The following is a 22,305-nucleotide window of genomic DNA, read 5'->3' as shown; positions in this document are numbered from 1 at the left end:
TATATACAACTTTATAGCACTTTTACCCCTCAGATTGGCAGTCAACATTTTTGTGGCGTTATGAAATGAAACGTAGCCTTAACGTACGTTTTACAGTCTATGAGTTGTAAACCTGCCAGTTTATTGATGGTGTACCATAGCACGTATGCATGAAAAAGTTACTTTAAAGGTTTGTACGTTTGTCTTGAACCAAACAACAATGGTTTTGATATACAATGGCAATTCCAACTAATATGTTACCAAATCATTAAAATTAGGATCTGAGTAGCTGGCACCAACATTTTCAGCTCCACGGCTTTTAATTTGTCAGAAGAACACACCCACAATAGGAAAGACTTGATTATCACTGAATATTCCAGCAGGCTCCACCCAGTGCAACAGAATACCTTAGGAATCTTATACATTTTTGTAACCTTGCAGCACACAGAGTGGAACTTCGTTGATATATGTGCTGGGAGGAGTGGATTTCCATGGAGGGTTTCAGGGGACGATTGTATGGATTGTAGGAACTACTAGTATGCCAGACTTAACTGATTCTTAAATACATGTTTAATATAGAGAAATATAAAAATATTAAGCCCATTTTTACGATTTACGAATTCCGATTGTATAGAAAAATTCCATCAAATTGAATTGAATAATCCTTGCATATTCATATTATGAATTAAGAATTTTAAATGAGGGAAAAAAAACTAAAGCTTTATAAAACATTTTGTATAAATCTTAATGGAACAATGGAATGGACTATTTCAGTTAATTCGTATTGATAAATTTATTTATTTTTAAATATGTTTAAATTTATGAATACAAATGAATACTTCCCCCGATGAGCAATTAACACCCCAATTGCAGCTAACACCTTGCTTCTGGTGACTGTATAACAAAAGATAAGGTTTACAACTCAAAGGAATGTAGAGTTTCAATCTAAATTCACTTTGAAGACGACACATGTACCATTTTTCTATACAGTCCATTCTAATCCTATACCCTCAATATATAATCACTTACAATCATGTATCCACTTTTCCTATGCAATCATATGTTCCTCTATATTGTTTTGACTATGTATTAATCTAAACTCTTTGAATGAATGTAGCCTTACTTAATCAAGATCATATGTGTACCATGTTTGGTATGAGTTTCTGTTTTAATGACCTGAGTGATCATTTACATTATACGTTGATACCTATGCAACATATTAGTATTATACGAATCTTTCATAGTTTCTCCATTGACACCCAATCAAATTACTTATGCAGCACCCTGCTAGAAGACAAAGGATCATAAAGTTTCCTTGTTGGAGTTTCTCACCCCCTGAGGTTGTGACATCTTCACACTTTAAAAGATCACTGATCACAAGATCACAGCTGATTCTGAGAAATTCTGATGTGAAGATGATGCTGAGCTAGACGTCTTCAAAGGACCTCGAAATTTGTGCCAGGCTGCGGCCTCGTCTTTCCATTCATCAAAGATTCTATATTGTAATCACAACTTGTAATAACAGCTTTAACAAGATAATTGTCTCTGCCTAAATGAATACATGATATTAGCTAACTGCATGATTTGTATTATCTTAGAACTGTACATTTTTGACATATGGACATTACTTTGACACAGTCACCTACAGTATGATGGCAGATCACTCTAAATAGTAATGTAAAAACATGGATTTTTCTGTAAAGTTGCTTTGAAACAATATGTATAATGAAAAGTGCTATACAAATAAAATTGAATTGAATTAAAAAGTTAAAACAAAAGTGAAAGCAGAACTGTTTTTCATACCTGTATTATTTTAAGGAACTAATCTTCAATTGTCTCTCTCGGTTCTCATTCTATATCATGCAGTAACAACAGTGCAGAACAGTTCAGCCTGGTTTCTCCCAATGTTTTTTCTCCATTCTGTCACATGATGGAGTTTTGGTTCATTGCCACTGTTGCCTTTTTTTCACCTTTGTTGCCATTGGCTTTTGGCTTGCTTAGTTGGAGACATTAAATTTAACATTAAATTTAATATTCAACAATAATATTGATCTGCCTGCATTGACACTATTATATGAGAACTAAACTGAGCTGGACGATGACATCACGGTTTTCTCCAGAGCGGCTATATATATAAATTAACTAAATTAATAACTTTTTTACAACAAAAATGAAACATCACTGAACTTACTTAAGCTGGACCGTGATGCTATTTTCTTCTGGAAACAAACTTTGTTGCATTTTCCTGTAAAGCTGCTTTGAAACAATCTGTATTGTAAAAAGCGCTATATAAATAAATGTGACTTGACTTGACATAATACAAAAAATGTTAATGTAGTGCTAAATAGAGTTTTAAAATCAGTGGTTAAATACTGGATATAAATAGATATTAGAAATGGATGAGGAGCAAAATGCAAGAGAGAGGCAAGGTGTACCCATGGGGTGTACCAAATGTAAGGGACTGTCTGTGCTCTTAGCATAAAGGTGAGTAACCACAAACCGTCAAGTTGCATCAGCAAATGGATGTCATGCATTTGTGGTTAGAGCTCATTGCTCTAACTCTGAGGCATCTTACAGGTGTGAAGTCACAGAAGACAATGCATCTTTGTTTCAGCAACTTAAGTTTTTTTTTAAATGTATATCTTTGAACATTAACTTAAACCCTTGTGATGTGTTTAAATGAACTTTTTATGTAAAAATAATAATAATTTATCTTTTAAAAAAATAATTATTCTATAAATTTGACCCCAGCAAAATCACAATACAATATTAAAACAATACAATAAAAGAAATTTAAGTTGAATTAGTGTACCGTTAAAAAGTGCTCACCAATCATAAAATATTATGTGAAAATCCAATGCATATATTTATTGACATGTATTTCCTGTTTGTTCCTTGTGCTTTTGTTTTGTAGTCTTTTAGTTTGCCTTGTTTAGTGTTAAGGTGCATTCACGCCATGTCAGAATTACCGTAATTACAAGATTTTAATTTGTAAAAAGTGTTCACATTCTTGTAGCCTCGTAATTACAACTTGTAAACTCTGAATTTTTTGAGAGCTCCAACTTTACAGCTGTACCACCTGACCACTGCAAATTCATATTGCCATTGATAGTGTTGCCATTTAATTCTGAGTCAAAGGACATGAACAATGTCACGGGTTGTCATCTCATAATTACGGTTCCACCTGTGTCTTGTTAATTTGATTATCCCTGTGAGGCCTGCATTGCATGCAAATTCGTATACTGTGTATAGTAGGTATACATTTGGTTTGAAACTTGCTTCCTGACCGTTAAAAAAAAGTATGTTCTATGTTGTATGAATTTGTGTAAATTCAGATGTACTACATCCACTATATTGTCACTGTCATGTAACCTACGGTGTCAGTTGCGTCGCTTCACTGCTATTCACAAATCCTCTCTCGTGGCCTCATGGGATAGTAAAGTGTCCAGTGGATGTGCTCTTCAGAATCTTGCTGGAAGCAGTAGGTCATCCGGGTATGTTTCACCTACTGTTTTATGAATACTATGAAATAGGCATACTACTTACTATTACTACTAAGTACTACTACTTAGGCATACTACTCACATACTGTTTTTCACCTTCTTTATAGTATGAAAGTAGGGATAATTTGATGCAGGGCTATTTGTCGGGTCTTTTGTGGTGGTTTGTTGGGTTTGGTTTTCCATGTTCCATGTCCAGATCCTGTGTTTTGTATCTTTTGCTTGATTCATCTCTTAAAAATCGATAAAAAATTGGTGTCTGGGACGTTGTGAGCCCAGAGACTGTAGTGCACACCATGAATGTTTTTTACAAGCTTAGCTTAAAGTTGGTGTGAAATGGAAGTTAATAGTTTTTTCTTCCCTATTGTGACGTGTATGCGAATGAGAAAAAAATGTAGACAAGGACTTGATTTTGTCCATTGGGAATTGATTGGCTTGTTGTGGTTTGCAATTGCTGTGATCTCATGTGAGTGACTGGTTGTCCCACCCGTGTGCCAGTAAACACATCAGAGAAGAGATGCCAGAGGGAGAGGTAGTTAATTTGATTAAAATTTACGAGGGCATATTAATTAAAAAAGATAAAATGTGCACGGATAAATAATTAATAATAAACATTGCAATATTACATTTAAAAAAAGGTCCATTTTGATTTCATGGTGACTTTAAATGTGTGATATGAATAAATATAAATAGTTTTTACAAAAATGGTATTCTCATTTGAAACTAGTAGTCTTGGTTGGACCCAGAAAAATTATTCATTACGTCATAACTTAAGCAAATTATTATTAAAAATATATCTGCATTTGGATCCTCTCTTCCATGTCGTCTGAGTTCACCCCAGCAAAACTTTGAAAGGATGTAAGGTGGCTCTTAGCCAAGGTCAGTTTACTTGGCGCCATGACCAAGTATTGTGATGTTTGGCTTTGGAAGGCAAGCGTAGTATGACCAATAAGTTGCCGCCTGTTCTAGCAAAACATTACACGCAGAAGACAATATTCCTCCACCCAGGCGAGCAACCAACAAGAAAAGGTGTTAACACCAATTCTCGCCCAGGACAACTGGAAGCTGCTGGGGACTGGAAGATGCTGGCTGATCTTGATCAACGGCTTATTTTTCCACCTGAGATTGCCACCACTAACCTACGACCAGATATTGTTTTGTGGTCTGGATCAGCACGCATTGTTCAACTGATAGAGTTAACAGTGCCATGGGAGGATGCGGTAGATGAGGCATATGAGAGGAAGAAACTGCGGTATGCTCATCTGGCCGCTGAAGCAGAACAGCGAGGTTGGAGAGTCCAGGTTTATCCAGTGGAAGTGGGTTGTCGAGGTTTTGTGGCACACTCTATAACCCGGTTCCTCAGAGACGTCGGATTCAGTGGCCAAGAGTTGCGTCGCACAGTAAAGAACTTATCTGAAGCAGCAGAAAGGAGCAGCAACTGGCTGTGGTTGAGACGGAAAGATTCTAGCTGGCTGTGTACAGGCCGCCACGCTACGGTTTTGTAGAATTCTTGAAAACTTGATGAGTCTGTTGGTTTATTTGTATAGGTTGTATAGTATTTACAGTCATTACGTTCCTGTGTATATTGCGTGAATGACGGGTGGTTGGGCAGATATTGTGTTTTGCGGTAGGTGGTATGCCATACGGAACCGTTGCCACTGAAACTGCATATTAACGCACCAGTGGGGCTCGACAGCCTTAGTCAAACGGGTTGGCGCGTATGGTTGGGTTGCGGAGAGATTGTGAGATTGTGGTTAGGTCTCAGCAGCAGGAGGGATGTAGAGGTCAGTAAGCTGGGCTGAGTTGAGTGGGGGACGGAGGGGGGTGACTCTGGGACGCAAGAGTCACTGTCGAGCCCTTTTGAGGTGTCGTGGGCTAGTCGACGAAACACTGAGGACGGAAGGTGCCCACTTGAAGACCCTAGAGATGTCCCCTACTCGGCTCAATCCAGACGGTTGTCGAGGAGACCACACTGTAGTTGCAGCCGTCGTGTGTGCTGACGCGCCAAGTACACTGCAGTCGTTAACGCCGGACAGAAGGGGAGTCACACCACCATATGGAAAGAAGCGTAAATGGGTGAAGCATAGTTTACTGTAAAGCTACGTCTTAGGCTGCGTTCCAGTCCAAAATTGTCATGCCCTTCACTCGCTAACTTCCCTCCGTCTTGTTCACTCGGATGTACGTCATTGCTTACATTGCACGAGTGCCCACTACTGGCGGAAACTGCAATTGGCTGAATTGGAACGTCCTAAGCCCTTGATCACTTGGAATCAGCCATGGACTTGATTTATTATTACTTTTTTTTTTTCCTTTAAGAATTTGTTTAATGCAGCATCCAAATGTATATAGGTGTGTTTGGGTTGTTTTAAATAAAAAATATATATAATTAATATATCAGAGTTGTTTGTGGTGGTGGTGATTAGACGAGATCTGCGGTGACGTCACAATTGTGTTGCATTGTGGTATATGGAGCTGCCTGAAGTGTACATATGAAGTAGACTCGCTCCCTCGGTCAAAATCGAGGGAACAAGTGTCTGTCCATATAAACTTCCCTCGTCCACTTCACGAAGTGGAACACACTTCAAAATGGCGGCGGCAGGGATTCCCCCGAGGGGAAGTGCTTAGGGAAGTTCGCAAGTGTGTGTCTAAAAGTGGACTGTCTGGAACGCAGCCGGAGTGTTGCTTATCTTGGCGAAACAAATCAGCATGAAGTTTTAACATCTACTCTCGTGTAATGGAAATCATGAGAAACATATGTGATGTAGAATGGTTTGTTATTAAGATTTTTTTAAATTAGTTATTAAATCATAAGATTAGGATAATCATTACGTTTCACCTTGATGCCTTTTTTATATTTTTTGAGCTATTAAAATGGCCTTGGACAGACAAACATAGAACAAAAGGGTTAAATTGTAACTAGATCAATAAAGACCATCCATCAAACTCAAGAATATTTTCATTACACTTAACAGATCATTCAGACAGAGAAACCTTCAGCACACATTTAATAGCATCAACACAGACAATCACATTGTGTTACCATAAAGCCAAATACAGTACAGAATGTGTGGTCACATCTTTTGTTTCCTTCTACAATACATTTTACTCGCATTATATATTTTCCAATTTGTCAGTCAGCACAAACAGACATGTGGCCCACATTATTTCAAATATAATCACAGTTGTCACAAACACATAAATATTTTCCAATATTTTATATGTAAAAAGAAAGTAAAAATGATTGGACAGGTTAAAAATATCACAATAATACAAAGACCTGCAGCACCAGAGGAAATGAGGAAATAAATTAGCGACTAGATCTTACGTTATCTGGCCAGGCAGGTGTGGCTCAGGTTACACTGATGTTAGAGATTACTTCAGGTTGAGAGATATTTATTCAGGAAGCTCTATAACAACACTTAATTATGAGTGTTGTAAGTAATTACTTCAGCGCATATGCCAAAGACCAGCAGAGTGACATGTACAGTATTGCAGAAAGTGATGGGAAATAGAAGTGACTGATTGAACGCGTTTTCTCAGGGCTGTGGTGGACACCTAAGTAATGTTGATCGGACTTGTTTGCTCAGGGCCGGTTTCACATAAGACTACATTTCACACATTTCACCTGCTTCTCTTTGCTCAGCAATCCAAACTGAGCATTGGCCAGAGAATCAACCAATTTCCAGAAATCCTTGAACGTGACACCCTTCCCCTCTTCCACGCTCATTTCTGTCAGGAGTTTGTTGAGTCCTTCCTGGTCCCCTGCTGTCTGGAAGAGAATAAAGGATGTGGGAAACTTATCAAATATAATCATGATTATTGTGTATTTAGGGGACCAAATGCTTTCACTAGTCTGAATAAATATATACTGGCTTTATAATGAATATAAATGTCTCACCTTAAAGTTTTACGTATAGTGAGTCTATACAGTGAATATTTGAAAAATAAACCTTGAAATGTTTGAGGCCTAATCTAAATTTCATTCAGTATTCATTCAATTTATGTACTTCTTGGCTCATATTTATTTTCAGTCTTATTTTGGTCTGTCCTATGACAAAATAGTATCACATAGGTGTTGTAACCTATGCAAATGTGGCTTTTGGTTATGTAATATGGATGATATTAATTATTTTGAGAGACTGATATGTAGTGAAGTGGTGTGATGATTGGATTGGGGATCCAGACATACCTTCACCATGGTGGGCAGCTCTTTGGAGAGCATGCTCTGGAACTCCTGGGCTGTGAGCGTGTTGGCATTAGTTGATGATGCTGAGTGGAAGTTTTCCACCAGGGTGTTGATGGCCAATTCTAGATCTGTGTACTACAGAGAGAGAGCAGTTTCAGACTCAAGTAGAGCTAAAAGTAATGTCTCCAGAGCCATAAAGGAGTAAAACGGTTTTACAGAAAGGGCTTAGATTAAGCCAGGATAAAGCCTTATTTCAATCTGGGCATTTATAGCTTTTATAAAACGTGCCTTAGAAAAAAACATTACAGGTGTGCATCTAAAGCCAAAACAATGTCTCTGACATTTTAAGATATGTCGGTGCAAGTTGCTTTCAGTTAAAAGCTCAAACTGCCATTTTAGTCTGGGACCGGGGGGAAATGGTTTAACCCATTGTAATCATATCTTGTTTTTACCATCATGTTTCCACGATAGCACACGTAGCATACATTTCATATGGAAAGTTAAAGCACACTTCATATGGAAAGCATCTGCTGTTTACTAACATCTGATAAATGTCAGTTTTACAGACGTTCTAAATCATAAACATCTTAAAAACATTTTCTAAATGTCTATTTGACATCTGGCAGGAAACGTCCTATAGACGTATAGCAGATGAGCAAACATCAAATAGATGTCTTTGTGATGTACGTGTGCTATCAGGGTAATAATATTCACAAGTCACAATAAATTTCTGCGACTTGATTTTATGAGGTATCAGTTTTCTTCATCAGTTATGAATTTCAAAGTGGTTGAAAAGTGCAGTTTTGATGTAATATATTATCGCATAACGGCAAGGCTTTGTTCTTAGTGATCGTCTGTTTGCTGTTGAACAGGAGCTGTAAAGACCTGTTACGACCTCTATTCGCACAGTACATTCCTGTTCTCGACAGTTCAGCACATAGATTATGTACATAGATTCCACATAGCTCCAGACACGTTGGCGCGCCTGCCATCTTGGAATGGTCAGCTTGTCGTCACTCACAGTAAGAATCAAGAATCAATGAAACTACTACATCGCGTAGCTTCTGGTTGTGAAACCGCCGAGATTTAAATTCCCGAAGAAATGGGATAACCTTTCGCAGGTGAGAATGTGTTGTTTTGTGTTTTTATATGCATTAACTCTATATTACAAGATAGATAGATAGATAGATAGAGATATTCATACATGCGTCTAACTCTAACTACGGTTGCAGACGCACAGTCAACTTGCTCTCGAGTGTTCACGGACTGGTGTTTTGACCGTTGCAATATGGCGGACTAGGCATCAATGTTTACACATCTATGGTTCAGTATGACTGACATCTACTTACTTACTTACTGGGCGTTGGCCACAAAAAAAGACAAGAAACAAAACACAAGGTAAAATCAGTTATTTTAGTCTTAGCTTTTTTAAGTGACAATCCTCAAATATTGTTTAAAATAATGTAGGCCTAACTTGTAGCCTAAATGTATCTGAACGGCAGTGATAATTCACATCACATTGAACAAGTTATAAATTAAAGTATATACATCAGTTATATCTTTTTATTATCAAATTTAATTCAGTTAGACGGATAGAAAAGCAAGCTTTAATTCATTTCCTTATATTGAAAGGAACTATGACGAAAAGGTAGCCTATGTGAAATATCGCTATTGGTGGATCATATAAGTAAACATATATATAAATATATATATATAAAAAAACTATTTAAACACAACAAAAACGAAAGCTTACCTGTGGATCCATTGGGCTTGTTTCATGTCCTGATTGTGCGGAAACTAGAGCAGGTGAAGTGAAGTGACGGCATTTCATCACCTGACCAGAGCACCTCCGTGTCCCGCCCACTCTCCACGTGCACAATGTCCTCGCTTTTAATGTATCGAGTTTATATGGGAATATGTCTTGTACGGAATGCGTGCTAATTTTCGATACAGACTGAGACTAGCCTATTTTTCAGTTTTATGTAAATAAATAAATAAAGATATTAATGGCTTGAGTATTCGTTTTACAGTTAAGAGACTGTGGCACATAGGCGACTCGACATTCCTTTGACAACCATGTAAGCATGTAACCAGACCAACCGCATTGTGACAGATGTGACCGAGGTAACATTTGTAAAATATTTGTAGTTTCATCACGTATACCTAAGTTACAGTTTGATCAAGGTGGATAATAATTAAATAAAAACACACAGCACCTGGTTGAACATACATTTATTCAACACCACAGAAAACGGTGCTCTGCACATCTAAATTCGCAACAAAAAAAAGAAGCTTTGGCCTCAAACTCTGTTATTGACAACTATATTTTGATGGCTAGATTGTCCATTGAGCCATACAGAATGATCCTGATTGGAAAAACTGAAACAGATAAAAAGACATAAGTTACTACTGCACTGCTAATTTGCCCTCTGCTTTTGTACAACTCAAATGTGTGACAATGTTGCTCAATTACTCTGTACACACACCTGATCATAACTTTTTTCATCTCTATGCCCTGGCTAGTCTGCTGTGATGTTACAGCGGCCTCCAATAAATCCGCTTGCTCCTCATCGCTGGAGTCTCTGAAACTCACAAGCCTATATGTATAGAAATTTCCTGTCCATTTTCAAAATGGAAAAAATAAAAGCTAATCTGAACAATGATTTCTTTTGGTTAAATATTCCAGGTTAAATAAAAGTTAAGCTGTCTATTACCTCAAACTATATCATTTCAATTTGTGAGACACACACACACACACACACACACACACACACACACACACACACACACACACACACACACACACACACACACACACACACACACACACACACACACACACAATTGTGCTATCATTATCAAATCAAGGTGTCTATCATTGTTCTGTCATGTGACGTACAGCTCTTGCTCCTCCTGGAACGTAAGCGGTCCCATGCAGATAGCACAGAGGTTCCCCATCAGTCTGAAGCACAGCGAGCAGTAACGGCCTGTGAAAGGAAATAAATTTGCCTAGCAGGTTGATCTAACAGAGTCTATTTCCTCTTGACAGGTAAATTATCTTAAATCAATAATTTCTCAAGAGTGAGAAAACCAACCTGTGCAGTGAGTGGTAGGGCATATGTGCACTTCATCATCATGACCTCTCGTCTCCAACATTTTCCCACAGGCCATGCATGATTCTTTATTGATATCCAGGAGCCTGGCTATGATGACACCCCCCGGCAGGCTGCAAAAAAGGCGAGGAGTGTGTGAATTTATTTTCATTTAAAACCATATTTCTGCAGGATAAATGGAAGATTCTGAGGAAGTAATTTAAAACATTAACCTTCAGATAATACCTAATAGATTACTACAATTCAAAAACTTGTGGTCTGTAAGATTTGTGTTTTTGAAAGAAGTCTCTTATGCTCACCAAAGCTGCATTTATTTGATTAAAAATACAGTAACAGCTGTTATATTGTAAAATATTACAACTTAAAATATATTTTAAAATACAAGTTATTCCTGTGATGGCAAAGCTGTATTTTCAGCACCATTACTCCAGTTCAATGTTGAAAACAGTTGTGCTGCTTAATATTTTTGTGGAAAGTGTGAATTTTTTTTCTGGAATCTTTGATTAGTAGAAAGTTCAAAAGAACAGCATTTATTTAAAATAGAATTTTTTGTAACATTGAAAAAGATTTTACTGTTACTTTCAATTTAATGTGTCCTTGCTGAGTAAGTTTTAATTAAAAATAAATTATTACTGATCCCATACTAATAATGTATCTAGTAGTGAGTGTGCTATTGTGGTTTTCATAGCAGTTTATACTCACTGTTTGGCCAGTGTTTGTATAAAGCCATTATTTTGCTGGTCCACCTTGTTTCGTTGTACTGCCCTCAATAGGGCTTTTCCTAAAGACCCACGATGAGTGAGAATATGCCTGTGGAGGTACTGGATCCTCTTCTGCAACATGCAAACATTTAGTATAAACTATTCATAGTAAAAGCAAACTGAAAGTAAAATAGTTCAGTCATTGTCCTTTTACAAGCCACATCTGCACAGTACTGTGTTTCTCCTCCATGAGACACAATTCTCTTTATAGATAAAAAGCAGTTTTAAAAGCATTAGAAATGTGACCAGCTTAGTAAATATTTGACAAAAACTTTATATCTGTGACTAGTAAAGGCCATTTTGATGGTAATTGTGCTAGGAAACTTTCTTACTTTCTCTCTTTCAGGATGGTACCTGGCACACACAAACCTCTGTAAACGTTTGACGTAGCCACCAGCAATCACAATAAACAGCGTGAAGCCATAAAGAAGACCTTTGTTTGGAGGGAAGACAAAAGTCAGGCATATAACCAAATAAAAGTTAAATGTTTGCATTGTAAGAAATGGATTTGTATGTAGTATGTAAAATGTTATTTACTTGTCTTTACATCAATGCCATATAAAAAGGCATGAATGCTATTTGCTTGGAAAGTGCCTGCAATACTTAAAATTATCTTGATGTAGAGTATAAACAAATGTACTTGACTTCCTTTGTTTATGATGTAGAGCAGGATAAAATGAGCAAAAGGTGTGAAAAAAAGAAGGAAATTCACATATTTGGCGCGTGCAACCGGCCACAAAGGTAACCAAGAGGACACACTCGGGTGAAGAGAAGATGATAAAACCACAAGCAGAGATAAGACTACAGTGAGTGAACAAGGGGAAGAGTGCAAGAAAACAACTGTGTGCGACAGAGGAAGGACATCCGTCATATTAGACATCATGAGGTACAGAGACTGATACTCCTACAAAAGAAAGACTGGATAGATGACGGTGGATTTGATGAATTAAATGGAATTGGAATTCCACAAAAAGTAATGCAGGGGTGCCTAATCCTCTTCCTAGAGATCTATCTTCCTGCAAAGTTCAGCTCCAACCCTGATCAAATACAAATGAACCAGCTAATAAAGATATTTTGGAGTGTGTTTATTATATTTCTATTTATTCAGGTGTGTTTGATCAGGGTTGAATCTGCAGGTAGGTAGATATCCAGGAACAGGAATGGGCACCTCTGGTATAAGGAGTAAGGCACTCCTCAGATGATGGCTGGATTAAGCTTGAAGGAGACCTGATACCCTATCAAGGGATGCTGTTTATTGGTTACAATACAAAGCAGTTAATGCAAAAATAAAAGTTTCACAGACAGGGCTTAGATTAAGCCAGGATTAGGCCTTAGTTCAGTTTAAGTGGCTTTCATAAACGTGCCTTAGAAAAAACATTACTGGTGTACGTCTTGAGACAAAACAATGGCACTGACAAATTTTAAGATATGTCAGTTCAAGTTGCTTTCAGTTGAAACAGCTCAAACTGGCATTTAGACTGGGACTAGCTTAAGCCTTGTCCGTGAAACTGGGGGGGGGGAAATCAGCTAAAATAAAAGCTCTGGGTGCTTCTCATCTCTTATTTGTGCATCCTTGTTTCCTTTCCTCACGTCTTAGCTCCACCCTCTTAGGTTGCGGGTGAAGGATACACCTGTGTATCCACACTCATGACTCCACAGGAAGCTTGCTCACTCCTCGTTCCTCGCCTCCTTGCAGTGCAATTAGAGAATTGAGATGCCCTTTAAGATGGCTGAGTTCCATCGGTTTCCGGGCCACGAGCTGGAGGACGGAGGAGCGAGGAAACATCAACTTGAGTATTGAGAAGCGCCCTCTATAATTAAGCTCTAAACCAGCAGTGGCCCTTCAAGTCTACTTTCCTGCACATATTTGCTCCCACCCTCATCAAACACAGCTGAAAAAGCTAATCAAGATCTTTAGGATTACTAGAAAGTTACATGCAAGTGAGTTTGATCAAGGTTGGAGCTAATTGCTGAAGGAAAATGGACCTCAAGAGCCATAGTTGAGAACCCCTGGTTTAGAGCTTGATTATAGATTTTAGCTTTAAAATGAAAGTTTTAGTTTTGCATTAACTTCTTTGTATTGTAACCAATACTTTTGTTTTGTTTTGTTACAACTGCCTCCAGTGAGACTTTACTTATTACTACAAACTAAGCTTCAAACAAGAACAACCACAAGGTAGTCTTCTACGTCATTCATTCCTAAATAACTTCAACCTGTGGGCTGGCTTAAAGTGATAAGATAAAAAGACACACCAAGTAATGGCATATGTCTATTGTTTTTGCTATTTTAAAGCTGTGATTAGTTGAGTTGTAAAATAGGTCTGGTTAAAAAATCTGTTTACTGAGATTTAAAGATTCAGAAAAACAACTGTGGTTGCTTTCTAGCTCAAGTTTCAGTAAAATGATCCTAAAAACGTATTGAATTGACATATCAAAAGCACATTTGTGAGTAAGCAGATTAAACTGTTTTGACTGGTCAAATGTTCCATCTACTGTTCCACTAGGAGTCACTCTAAAACAATAGACTGCATGTACAGTGTGTACTTGTACTTGTAGTTGTACCAATGAGCAGGTATCTCATGTAGTCTGGCTCCAAAGGATTCATGAGACATTTCTTGCTAAGCACAGTGATGTTTCCTTTCTGCAGGATGTCAAAAGAGGCTGCAATGTCCCTAAAGATATCTGAGGCGTAACCAGATCCATTCACTTGTACTGCAACCACTACAGGAGCTGGAGGTGAACAAAAATTGTGATTAAAATAATATAACACTGAAAATATATAACAGAATATGCTAGAAGGATATATATAGAAAGTAAGCAAACCATTGACTTATTACAACCATTGAATTATTATGCAGTGGCATATTAGTGAAATAAATTGCGCAATTCAACAAAAACATGCATCAAAACCATGCTATGGTTTTCATCTTGTGTACCTTGGGTCACGATTTCACCCTGGGCCTGGTGGTGTACCAGCTCAAACACCCAGAACACCATGAGGTCAACAGCTATCAGTATTACTGTCATGACCATATACCTGAACAAAGACAACATCTGACCTGCCATAGCCCGTCTCTCTCTCGCAGTCAGATACAGAGAGCCTGAGGAAGACATGAGAGCCATTATTAGAGTCATTCTAGGTCTTAGCCAGATGTGTGTATCTCTGTGGAGCTTTTTAGGTTTTGAACTGGCTTTGCTTCAGAGCCCACATCCTCAATGAAAGTGAACTTGTTTTTAATGTAGTCTTTTTTTACCTTGTGTACACCACTATCGATCAAAGGTTTGGGGTCAGTACGTTTTTTTTTTTACTCTTTAAAAAAAAAATTAATACTTTTATTTATCTTTAGGTTCCTATTCATCAAAGAATGAAGTTATCAAAGTTTCCACTAAAATATTAAGCAGCACAACTGATAATAACCGAATCAAAATTGATAATACGAAGAAATGTTTCTTGAGCACCAAATCAGCATATTAGAATGATTTCTGAAGGATCATGTGACACTAAAGACTGGAGTAATAACTACTGAAAATTTAGCTTTGCCATCACAGGAATAAATTAATTTTTAAAATGTATTAAAATAGCAAACGTGTAGGCTATTTCACAATATTATTGTTTTTACTGTATCTATTTGACCAGTTGGGATGTTTTATAGGTTAATACGCCAAAGTACTGTAGAGTTTGATTGGATGTACGACCTTTGACAGAAAAAGTTAGTTGTTTTTCCTACAACAGATGTGCAACACATTTTTTTGGGTCACCAGAAGTGTCCTAGAGCAGTTTGCTTTACTACAGCAGTTTGACCTTTTGACATGTCCTGTCTTTCTGAGTGTGAAACATTCCCTGTTTTCTGGTACTTGTTGATGACCTTTCCCTTGTGAGCTTTTTCTCATCTTTCCTTGTTAATCTCTCTCTGCTCAGGGTCCTCCTCCACATTTTTGAACCCCTCAGCCTCTTTCAGCTCTATTTCTCTTATCTAAATGTCTATGAACATTCTTTCCTTTCTTCCTTCCTCTTGACCCTTCACCCTACACCATTTATCTGCTAACGGACACACACACACACACACACACACTTATTTAAATAAGTATACACTCACAGGGCCTGATGTAGGTGAGAGTTTCTCTGTGGCTGAGGGGAAGTACTGCTGCTTTGCCCTGTCTGGAGAGCTTCCTGTCCAGCTCAATGAACTGGTCAGTTATGTAGATGTTCTCAAATTTATCATTATGAAGGTATCGATTTTTGTACAGAACGGCCCTGTTCACAAACACATAAAAGGACAATGAGCATTACACAAATACTAATGGATATACTCTTCCAAATTTTGGATGGACCCCAAAATATGATGATCCCATTGTGAGGGACCATCTGAGCGTGATATTATAAAAACATCAATTCAATGTCAAATTTGGTAAATGTTAGCATACATAATCCTTTTTATAATTTATTATAAATTGTATTGCATTATATTTATGTACTTAATAACAGAAACAATAATTATTATTTTTATATGAATATGAACAAAATTAATGTATTATTAATAACAATAATACTATTAGTATAAATGTTTTCAATGTTGCTTACAATTATTGTTTAATAATAATAATAATTATCATTAGTTGTTATTATTATTATTATACATATTCATAATGTATCAAAGTACTGTGATAGTTATTGGTTATACTATTAACAACAACAATAATTAACTATTAGTATTTATAATAATACTAATTGTTATTGCTATAGGCTAATTATCACTGTTGCTGATATAATTTATTATTATTATGTTCATTTTTTATGTTAACAGGAGGCAACAACTCATGGCTCAAAAATCCTCATTCTTTTATTTTAGGACTACAATCTTAACAGCTTTATTCAGTTCTGACTATACAAAATGTTAACAAACAGATTTTAATCAAATAATTCCATGACAGTACCGACATGTGAAGATATCTAAATGTGTGTGATTTATTGACTATGGCAAGTTGTATTTAACAGGAAGTACATACTTGAGATACATGAAGAGAAGCAGGAAGAAACCCATGTATGCAAGTAGGACCTTGAGCTCCAGGAGGAGGCCCATCTGCTCAGACACCTCCTCCATGATCTCCTGAGCAGCATCCTGCATGGACTGACTGTTGTTCAGAAGCAGATCAAAGTTGATGGAGGTAGAAATGTTGAATTCAAATTCTTTTTTAATTCGATCGAATGCCACAATGGTTGCTAGAGGTGACAACAACAAAAATGGCAATAACTAAATAACAAAAGTATTTTTCTGAACTGAAGTTTTAAGAGTTTTTGAAGAATCACTCCGTGCATGCCAGTAAATCACCCAGTACTGTTTAACATAGGTAAATCTCAGAAGGTGAATTTTACTTACGATAAGCCAAAGCAGTCTTCATGTGGTCAGCAATATATGATGGTAAGATGCAGAATAGCTGTCCCACTGAGCGAAAAGTCCATTAAAAAAAGGCATTAATTTAAACAACATCTGTGAAAATAGCTTCTTTTTAAAATAATTTTAGTAATAACATGTTAATTATCCACTAAAAAATTGCACTAAACAGCAGAACTTTGCTCAATAAGGTTGTATAGGATTCGTTTTAGCGCTATGAGGTTATGTTTGGATTTGCTGTCAGATGTGATTTGCAGATTTGCAGTCAGCCTGTTGAGAAATGTGAGAGATGCATACACATGGGAACACAACCACCCCACTCATACTGTAACATTTAGGGTACTTAAACGTGACAAACTGCTCCCACAAGAACACACTGTAAATAAACTTTTGTATATATTGAGCATGTGAGATGAACAGTACTTAGGAGGCTCTGTCACAGGAACCATTTTTCACAGTTTCTACAACGGCAGAAGAGATCAAATATACCGAAACCAAATCACTGTGATGCAGAAAATAATGCAGTAAGGAATCAGCGTGCTGTGGATATATGACTTCCTGTAAAGAGGGTAATGACAGGGCTTTTAAGGGACTAATCATATGCCAGAGACGCACCGCGTGCGAGCCCGCAGAGAGACTGGAATCCATCTAGGATGTGGCAGAGAAAAGAGAACACAGAGAGCAGCTCCATGCAGTTCTCACGGCCTTCATCGAACAGCCTAGTGCACTTCTGATACGGCAGACCCAGCTTGTCGTTACACACATCACCAATATCTGCCAAGAAGTGCAGTACCTTTCTTAGAACCCGAGCTGAAAAGGAAATAGATGAGACAGAGAGACTCAAAGCTCAATAAACATGAATGAGCATAGGCCCAGATGATGGCGTTACCGGATGTTTGGTCGACTGATTCACTCACCAACATGCCGCACAGATTCCGTCAGAGCTCTGATGAGGTTTTGTGCTCGGCCTGCCATTGAGTAAGCATTCCTCGCCATCTCCTTAATCTTACTCAGGGCCGCTAAAAAAAGCCATTTTCAGAATATCAAAACATAAATATGTACAACATACAACTGTATTTTTAAGTAAACCAGAAGACTTTGAGAATATATATATACACACACACACACACACACACATACAGGGTTAGGGTTAGTTGTAGAAATATTTTATCCAATATATTAAATAAATATATTATATTTTATTATTATAATGGTAAAATATCAGTCTTTTATCAAACAACTTTTTTTTTTGCAAGACAGAAGACATTTAGAAGAAATGATTTTGTCTACACAGTGAATGTCAGTTTCATCGTATGGACAAAAAAATAAACAAATACTGAGACATTGAGACATCCACTGTGTTTTGCAGAAAAAAAGGTGAGGGTGAATAAATGATGAGAATTTACACTTGTACACTATCTTTTCAAGTGAATAAGGTATGAATTTCTAAATATTCTCGCTATTTAGTTTTGAGCAGATGTTGGTGTTTTTGAAAGAGGTGCATTGTTGACATCATGATCTTGCAGATGGACTCACGTAGCAGTGGGTTGGCGGCACGCTGCAGGAGTTGTTGGGTCTGATTCATGGCAAGTTCTGCACCACAGATCACACTGTCTGCGGCCCGTTCAACATTCTCCATCGTGTTGCTCACGGGGCCATGGATAACCAAGGTACAGATGAGGAAAAGAAGGAAATTTTTACCCCTGACTTAAAAGCAAAAAAAAATGTGTGAGAGGTGTTATGATGAGCAATACAATTGGGAAAACTGAGAGGTGATAAATTATTGATGATAATAATAATAATTAATAAATCACACAGATGATTTAACAGTAGTTTTAAAGTTAATTCAAAAGAGATTTAGAGGAGACTAGCGCTGTGAAAATCGAATACTTCCCTACTATATAATACACGAAAAACCACGCCAACAGAGAAAAATGTCCAAAAACATAAGTTGTGTCCCAAATGACACACTATACACGATGTACAATGCACTATGTACTCAGTCGTGTAGTGAATAAATTTTATACGGTTATTTTGTCATTCAGCATGGAGTCTGATAGACACTCTACATAATTAAAGCTGCGATCATTGAGTGCATGAAGTGTCCACCATTCCATAATTAATTTAATTAAGTGCATCATCATCCAGGTATTTAAAGTGTGTACATTTTAAGTGTGAACACAATACTTGCTCTACTACAAAAGATCATAGAATAGTGCATAAGTATGCAAATTAAGATGCACCTATAGAATTCGAAAAACAGTTGCGCATCCACTGGACACTTTACTTTCCCATGAGGCCACAGGAAAGTATTTGTGAACAGCAGTGTGAACCGATGCGACTGACACCGTAGGTCACATGGCAGTGACAACATGGTGGGTGTAGTACGTCCAAATTTCATTCATACTATATAAAACATAGGCTACTGTTTTAACGGTTGCAAAGTATGTTTCAAACCAAATGTAGTAGTAGCCTACATGTACATTTGCAGCGTAGGACTTGTCACGTATGTGCTGTATCTCAGTATCTGTACGTTTTTGAGTCAATAGATCCAATACATCAAAAGTTGGCTCTAAACACACAGGGGTTTTTTTTGTCCTCCATTCATCATTGTTTTGCTATAGTTGAGTTAACAAGAGAACATTAAAACTACACTGGCATACATTCAGACAAAAGGTGAATTTAAACTCAAAATTGTGTTGTCTGTGCAAAGGAATATGTTATAATTGTTGTAGCATACATTTTACATGTTCATGTTTTGATATATTTGTTGTACATTACCTATTACATTTTTACAGTTTAAGAACTTGCTGTGTTTTTCATAATTGTTTTTAATATTTACATTTAGATGAAAAGCTTGTATAGGCTGTTTAATGGTAGGTTCTCACAATGTGACAGCATGTCTCACAATATAGTTCAAAACGTAAAGTGGGTGTTCAGCAAACTGTAGGCCTAACTTTTTCCCTATGGACACTGGACAGTAAAAGTGGAAATATTCGTTCTTTCCTTCTATTTTTTTTCTTTCCTTTCTGACAAATAGCCCAGGTCTCCCCTATATCTGCTCATATTATAGGCTTACATTTTAAATTATATTCAGCAAATTGTTAATTTACGTGTTCACATGTACCAACACAGAATACGTTTATGAAAGAGATTGACAGTGTTTAGTTACTCGAGCACAGCATTGGGATCATCAGCATGACGTTGGTGCGCACGCGGTCGGAGAGACCCGTTCCAAACCCCGCAAAAGCGGCGAGGATGCCGGTAGTGGTGACGCAGAACCAGAGATCGTTGTTCTGGATGAACAGCGCTGTCATACCGTACACTGAAGCGAGGAACAGACCCAGAGTAAACCCAGCAAGGCTGCGTTTCACCTGACGTATTGCCGAGCTACGGCGCAAACGCGATATTTTCCTACCGAGAGACTTTAAAAAAGGTCTATTTGGAGCCATCCTAAAGAGAAAGGAAGTACAAAGATAAAAAAGTAAGCAACTTTATTAGATGTTTAGCGATTTAAAAAAAGGAAAAGAAATATGAACTAAGGTTAACCCCAAAACATCGCTGCTTTAGAGTTGGGCCTAACTTACCTGTCCACTGTAGAGCTTGTGGTAATAACTGCTTTTCAATGCAAAATAGAGCTAACGTTACTCAATTTTTGATCTAAGTTTCACTTTTATATACGTTGACAGGTATAGGGGTGGTGTTAGGACCCATTCAAATACTCATACTAGTACTTTGTCCTGTAAAAAAAATGTCAAAACGGCTGTTTGTTTTTTTTTCTTTTTTTTTTTACACCAAATCCATGCGGCTCATTCTAACTGACTATTGTTGCATCTTTTAAAACGGCTTTCTTTTGCAGTCAGTGTTCTTGTGTAGCAGTGAAGAAGAAACCAGCAATGGAGTGTCTCGGGGAAACCAGATGTAAAACACCTCACTCAAGTGTGTTTATCTTACATTTTGTATTAAGATAATAATCAAAATTTATTAGTAGCTGTCCAGCATAGATTTGATTTTTTTTGTGTGTGTGTGTGTGTGTGTGAATTTGCAGCATTGGAGCGGGTGTTTAAGCGTATTCTGCCACCTGGAGTTCATAGGTTACTGTTTGGCCCCCTGTCAGAGTTTCCTGTGGTCCGACGTCTCACAGGGGCTGTGTTTGGAGCTTTGAGTGGTGTGGGTAAGTAACTCTGCAAAATCTGGTATACACACTACCATTCAAAAGTTTTGGGTCTGTAAGATTTTTTTAAGTGTTTTTGAACATCTGATGTCTCTTATGCACTATGCACACCAAGGCTGCATTTATTTAAAGGGGTGGTATAACGCCCCTTTTACAAGATGTAAAATAAGTCTTTGTTTTAGCTCAAAATACCGCACATAAATTTTTATGTAGCAAAAACTTTTAGCCTTTTATGTTCAAACCGGAGTCAGACAATGATGGAGAGACTCAAGAAGAAGTGACAACATGTAGAATGTAACAGGACATTTCTGAATGGTTAGTTGATGAATTTATGTAGCTTATGTGTAGTTATCTTCTAGTCATTGATTAGCATATTCTGTCATGATAATCTATAAATCGTGTTCCTGGGGTGGGGTTTATGTAAATTGTAGGGTTTGTGATGTCACTAACCCGGGAGGAATGTCGTGTAGTTCCTACCAGTGTGTTGTAGTCCTTAAAAAACGATTTCTTTAAAAGCAAATATTTTCCTTTGCTTTGAACTTTGAGCGTTGTAACTTTGCAGATGTTGTTTATGCTCAAACAGCAACAATACACACTAACTAAAGTTAAAAAAGTGAAATCACAATCAACCACCCCTTTAACTGAAAATACAATAAAACACTAATATTGTGAAATATTATTACCGGTACAGCTTAAAACAGTCTTTGTTCTAATTTACTGTGTTCTATTTTAAATATGTTTTAAAATTTGATGAACTGAAAGTTCAAAAGAACAGTATTTATAAAGATTATAAACAACTATTCTGCACCGGAACCGAACTCATGACAGCTTGATTAACATTCTTAAAACTTAAGTGATCTAAAGGTAAAGGATAGGAGAGTATACTAAGATGTAAATTAAGGCAAATAGGGATGTAGGTCCTTTAGTTTGTTTGATCTGTTTCTTTTTTCTTCTCCTCTTATTTTGATATAAACCTTTATTACCTTTATTTAAACAGACACTTTCTTCCTGTAAATCATTTATCTCTGATATTATGTATATAGTCATTTTATTTTATTTATTCTTCTGTATGTATGTTTATCTGTTTCTCTTGTATCTGTTTTATATTGATCATTTATGTCCTCCACACTGAATGAAGTCAGTGAAAATTTGTCAATGTTAATGCTGGTAACTTTGTTCATTAAAGAAAGCACAAAGAA

At 37.1% G+C, this 22,305-nt stretch overlaps 3 protein-coding genes across 6 annotated transcripts in view; all 3 read right to left on the bottom strand.

Moving 5' to 3' along the window:
* Nucleotides 1-22,305, bottom strand: part of nmt2 (N-myristoyltransferase 2) — a 134,265-nt gene that overhangs the window by 6,768 nt on the left and 105,192 nt on the right. The window lies entirely within an intron of this gene.
* Nucleotides 6,865-9,552, bottom strand: LOC130069265 (protein S100-A12-like). Of its 2 annotated transcripts, none has more exons than XM_056233043.1 (3): nt 9,409-9,552; nt 7,669-7,793; nt 6,865-7,248 (listed from the first exon to the last, which is right to left on the bottom strand). In XM_056233043.1, exons 1-3 carry the CDS (start codon nt 9,494-9,496, stop codon nt 7,075-7,077), a joined length of 387 nt encoding a protein of 128 aa, XP_056089018.1. In that variant the 5' UTR covers nt 9,497-9,552; the 3' UTR covers nt 6,865-7,074. The 2 variants fall into 2 exon arrangements, with proteins under 2 accessions (XP_056089018.1, XP_056089019.1); XM_056233044.1 differs by having other exon boundaries at nt 7,669-7,800; nt 9,419-9,552.
* Nucleotides 9,882-20,385, bottom strand: dcst2 (DC-STAMP domain containing 2). Of its 3 annotated transcripts, none has more exons than XM_056233034.1 (15): nt 20,105-20,385; nt 18,469-18,639; nt 17,850-17,951; nt 17,548-17,742; nt 16,918-16,983; nt 16,547-16,760; nt 15,637-15,794; nt 14,476-14,640; nt 14,102-14,269; nt 11,872-11,972; nt 11,481-11,611; nt 10,761-10,891; nt 10,565-10,652; nt 10,152-10,247; nt 9,882-10,044 (listed from the first exon to the last, which is right to left on the bottom strand). In XM_056233034.1, the coding sequence occupies exons 1-15, from the start codon at nt 20,382-20,384 to the stop codon at nt 9,966-9,968; spliced, it is 2,145 nt and encodes a 714-aa protein (XP_056089009.1). In that variant the 5' UTR covers nt 20,385; the 3' UTR covers nt 9,882-9,965. The 3 variants fall into 3 exon arrangements, with proteins under 3 accessions (XP_056089009.1, XP_056089010.1, XP_056089011.1); XM_056233035.1 differs by having other exon boundaries at nt 9,882-10,031; XM_056233036.1 differs by lacking the exon at nt 14,102-14,269.

Source organism: Rhinichthys klamathensis, unplaced genomic scaffold (assembly GCF_029890125.1).
Source record: "Rhinichthys klamathensis goyatoka isolate OS25496 unplaced genomic scaffold, OSU_Roscu_1.1 h1tg000359l_1, whole genome shotgun sequence".
Lineage (NCBI taxonomy): Eukaryota > Metazoa > Chordata > Actinopteri > Cypriniformes > Leuciscidae > Rhinichthys > Rhinichthys klamathensis.
The sequence above is the reverse complement of the archived record's forward strand: the minus strand, read 5'-3'. Positions and strand labels throughout refer to the sequence as shown.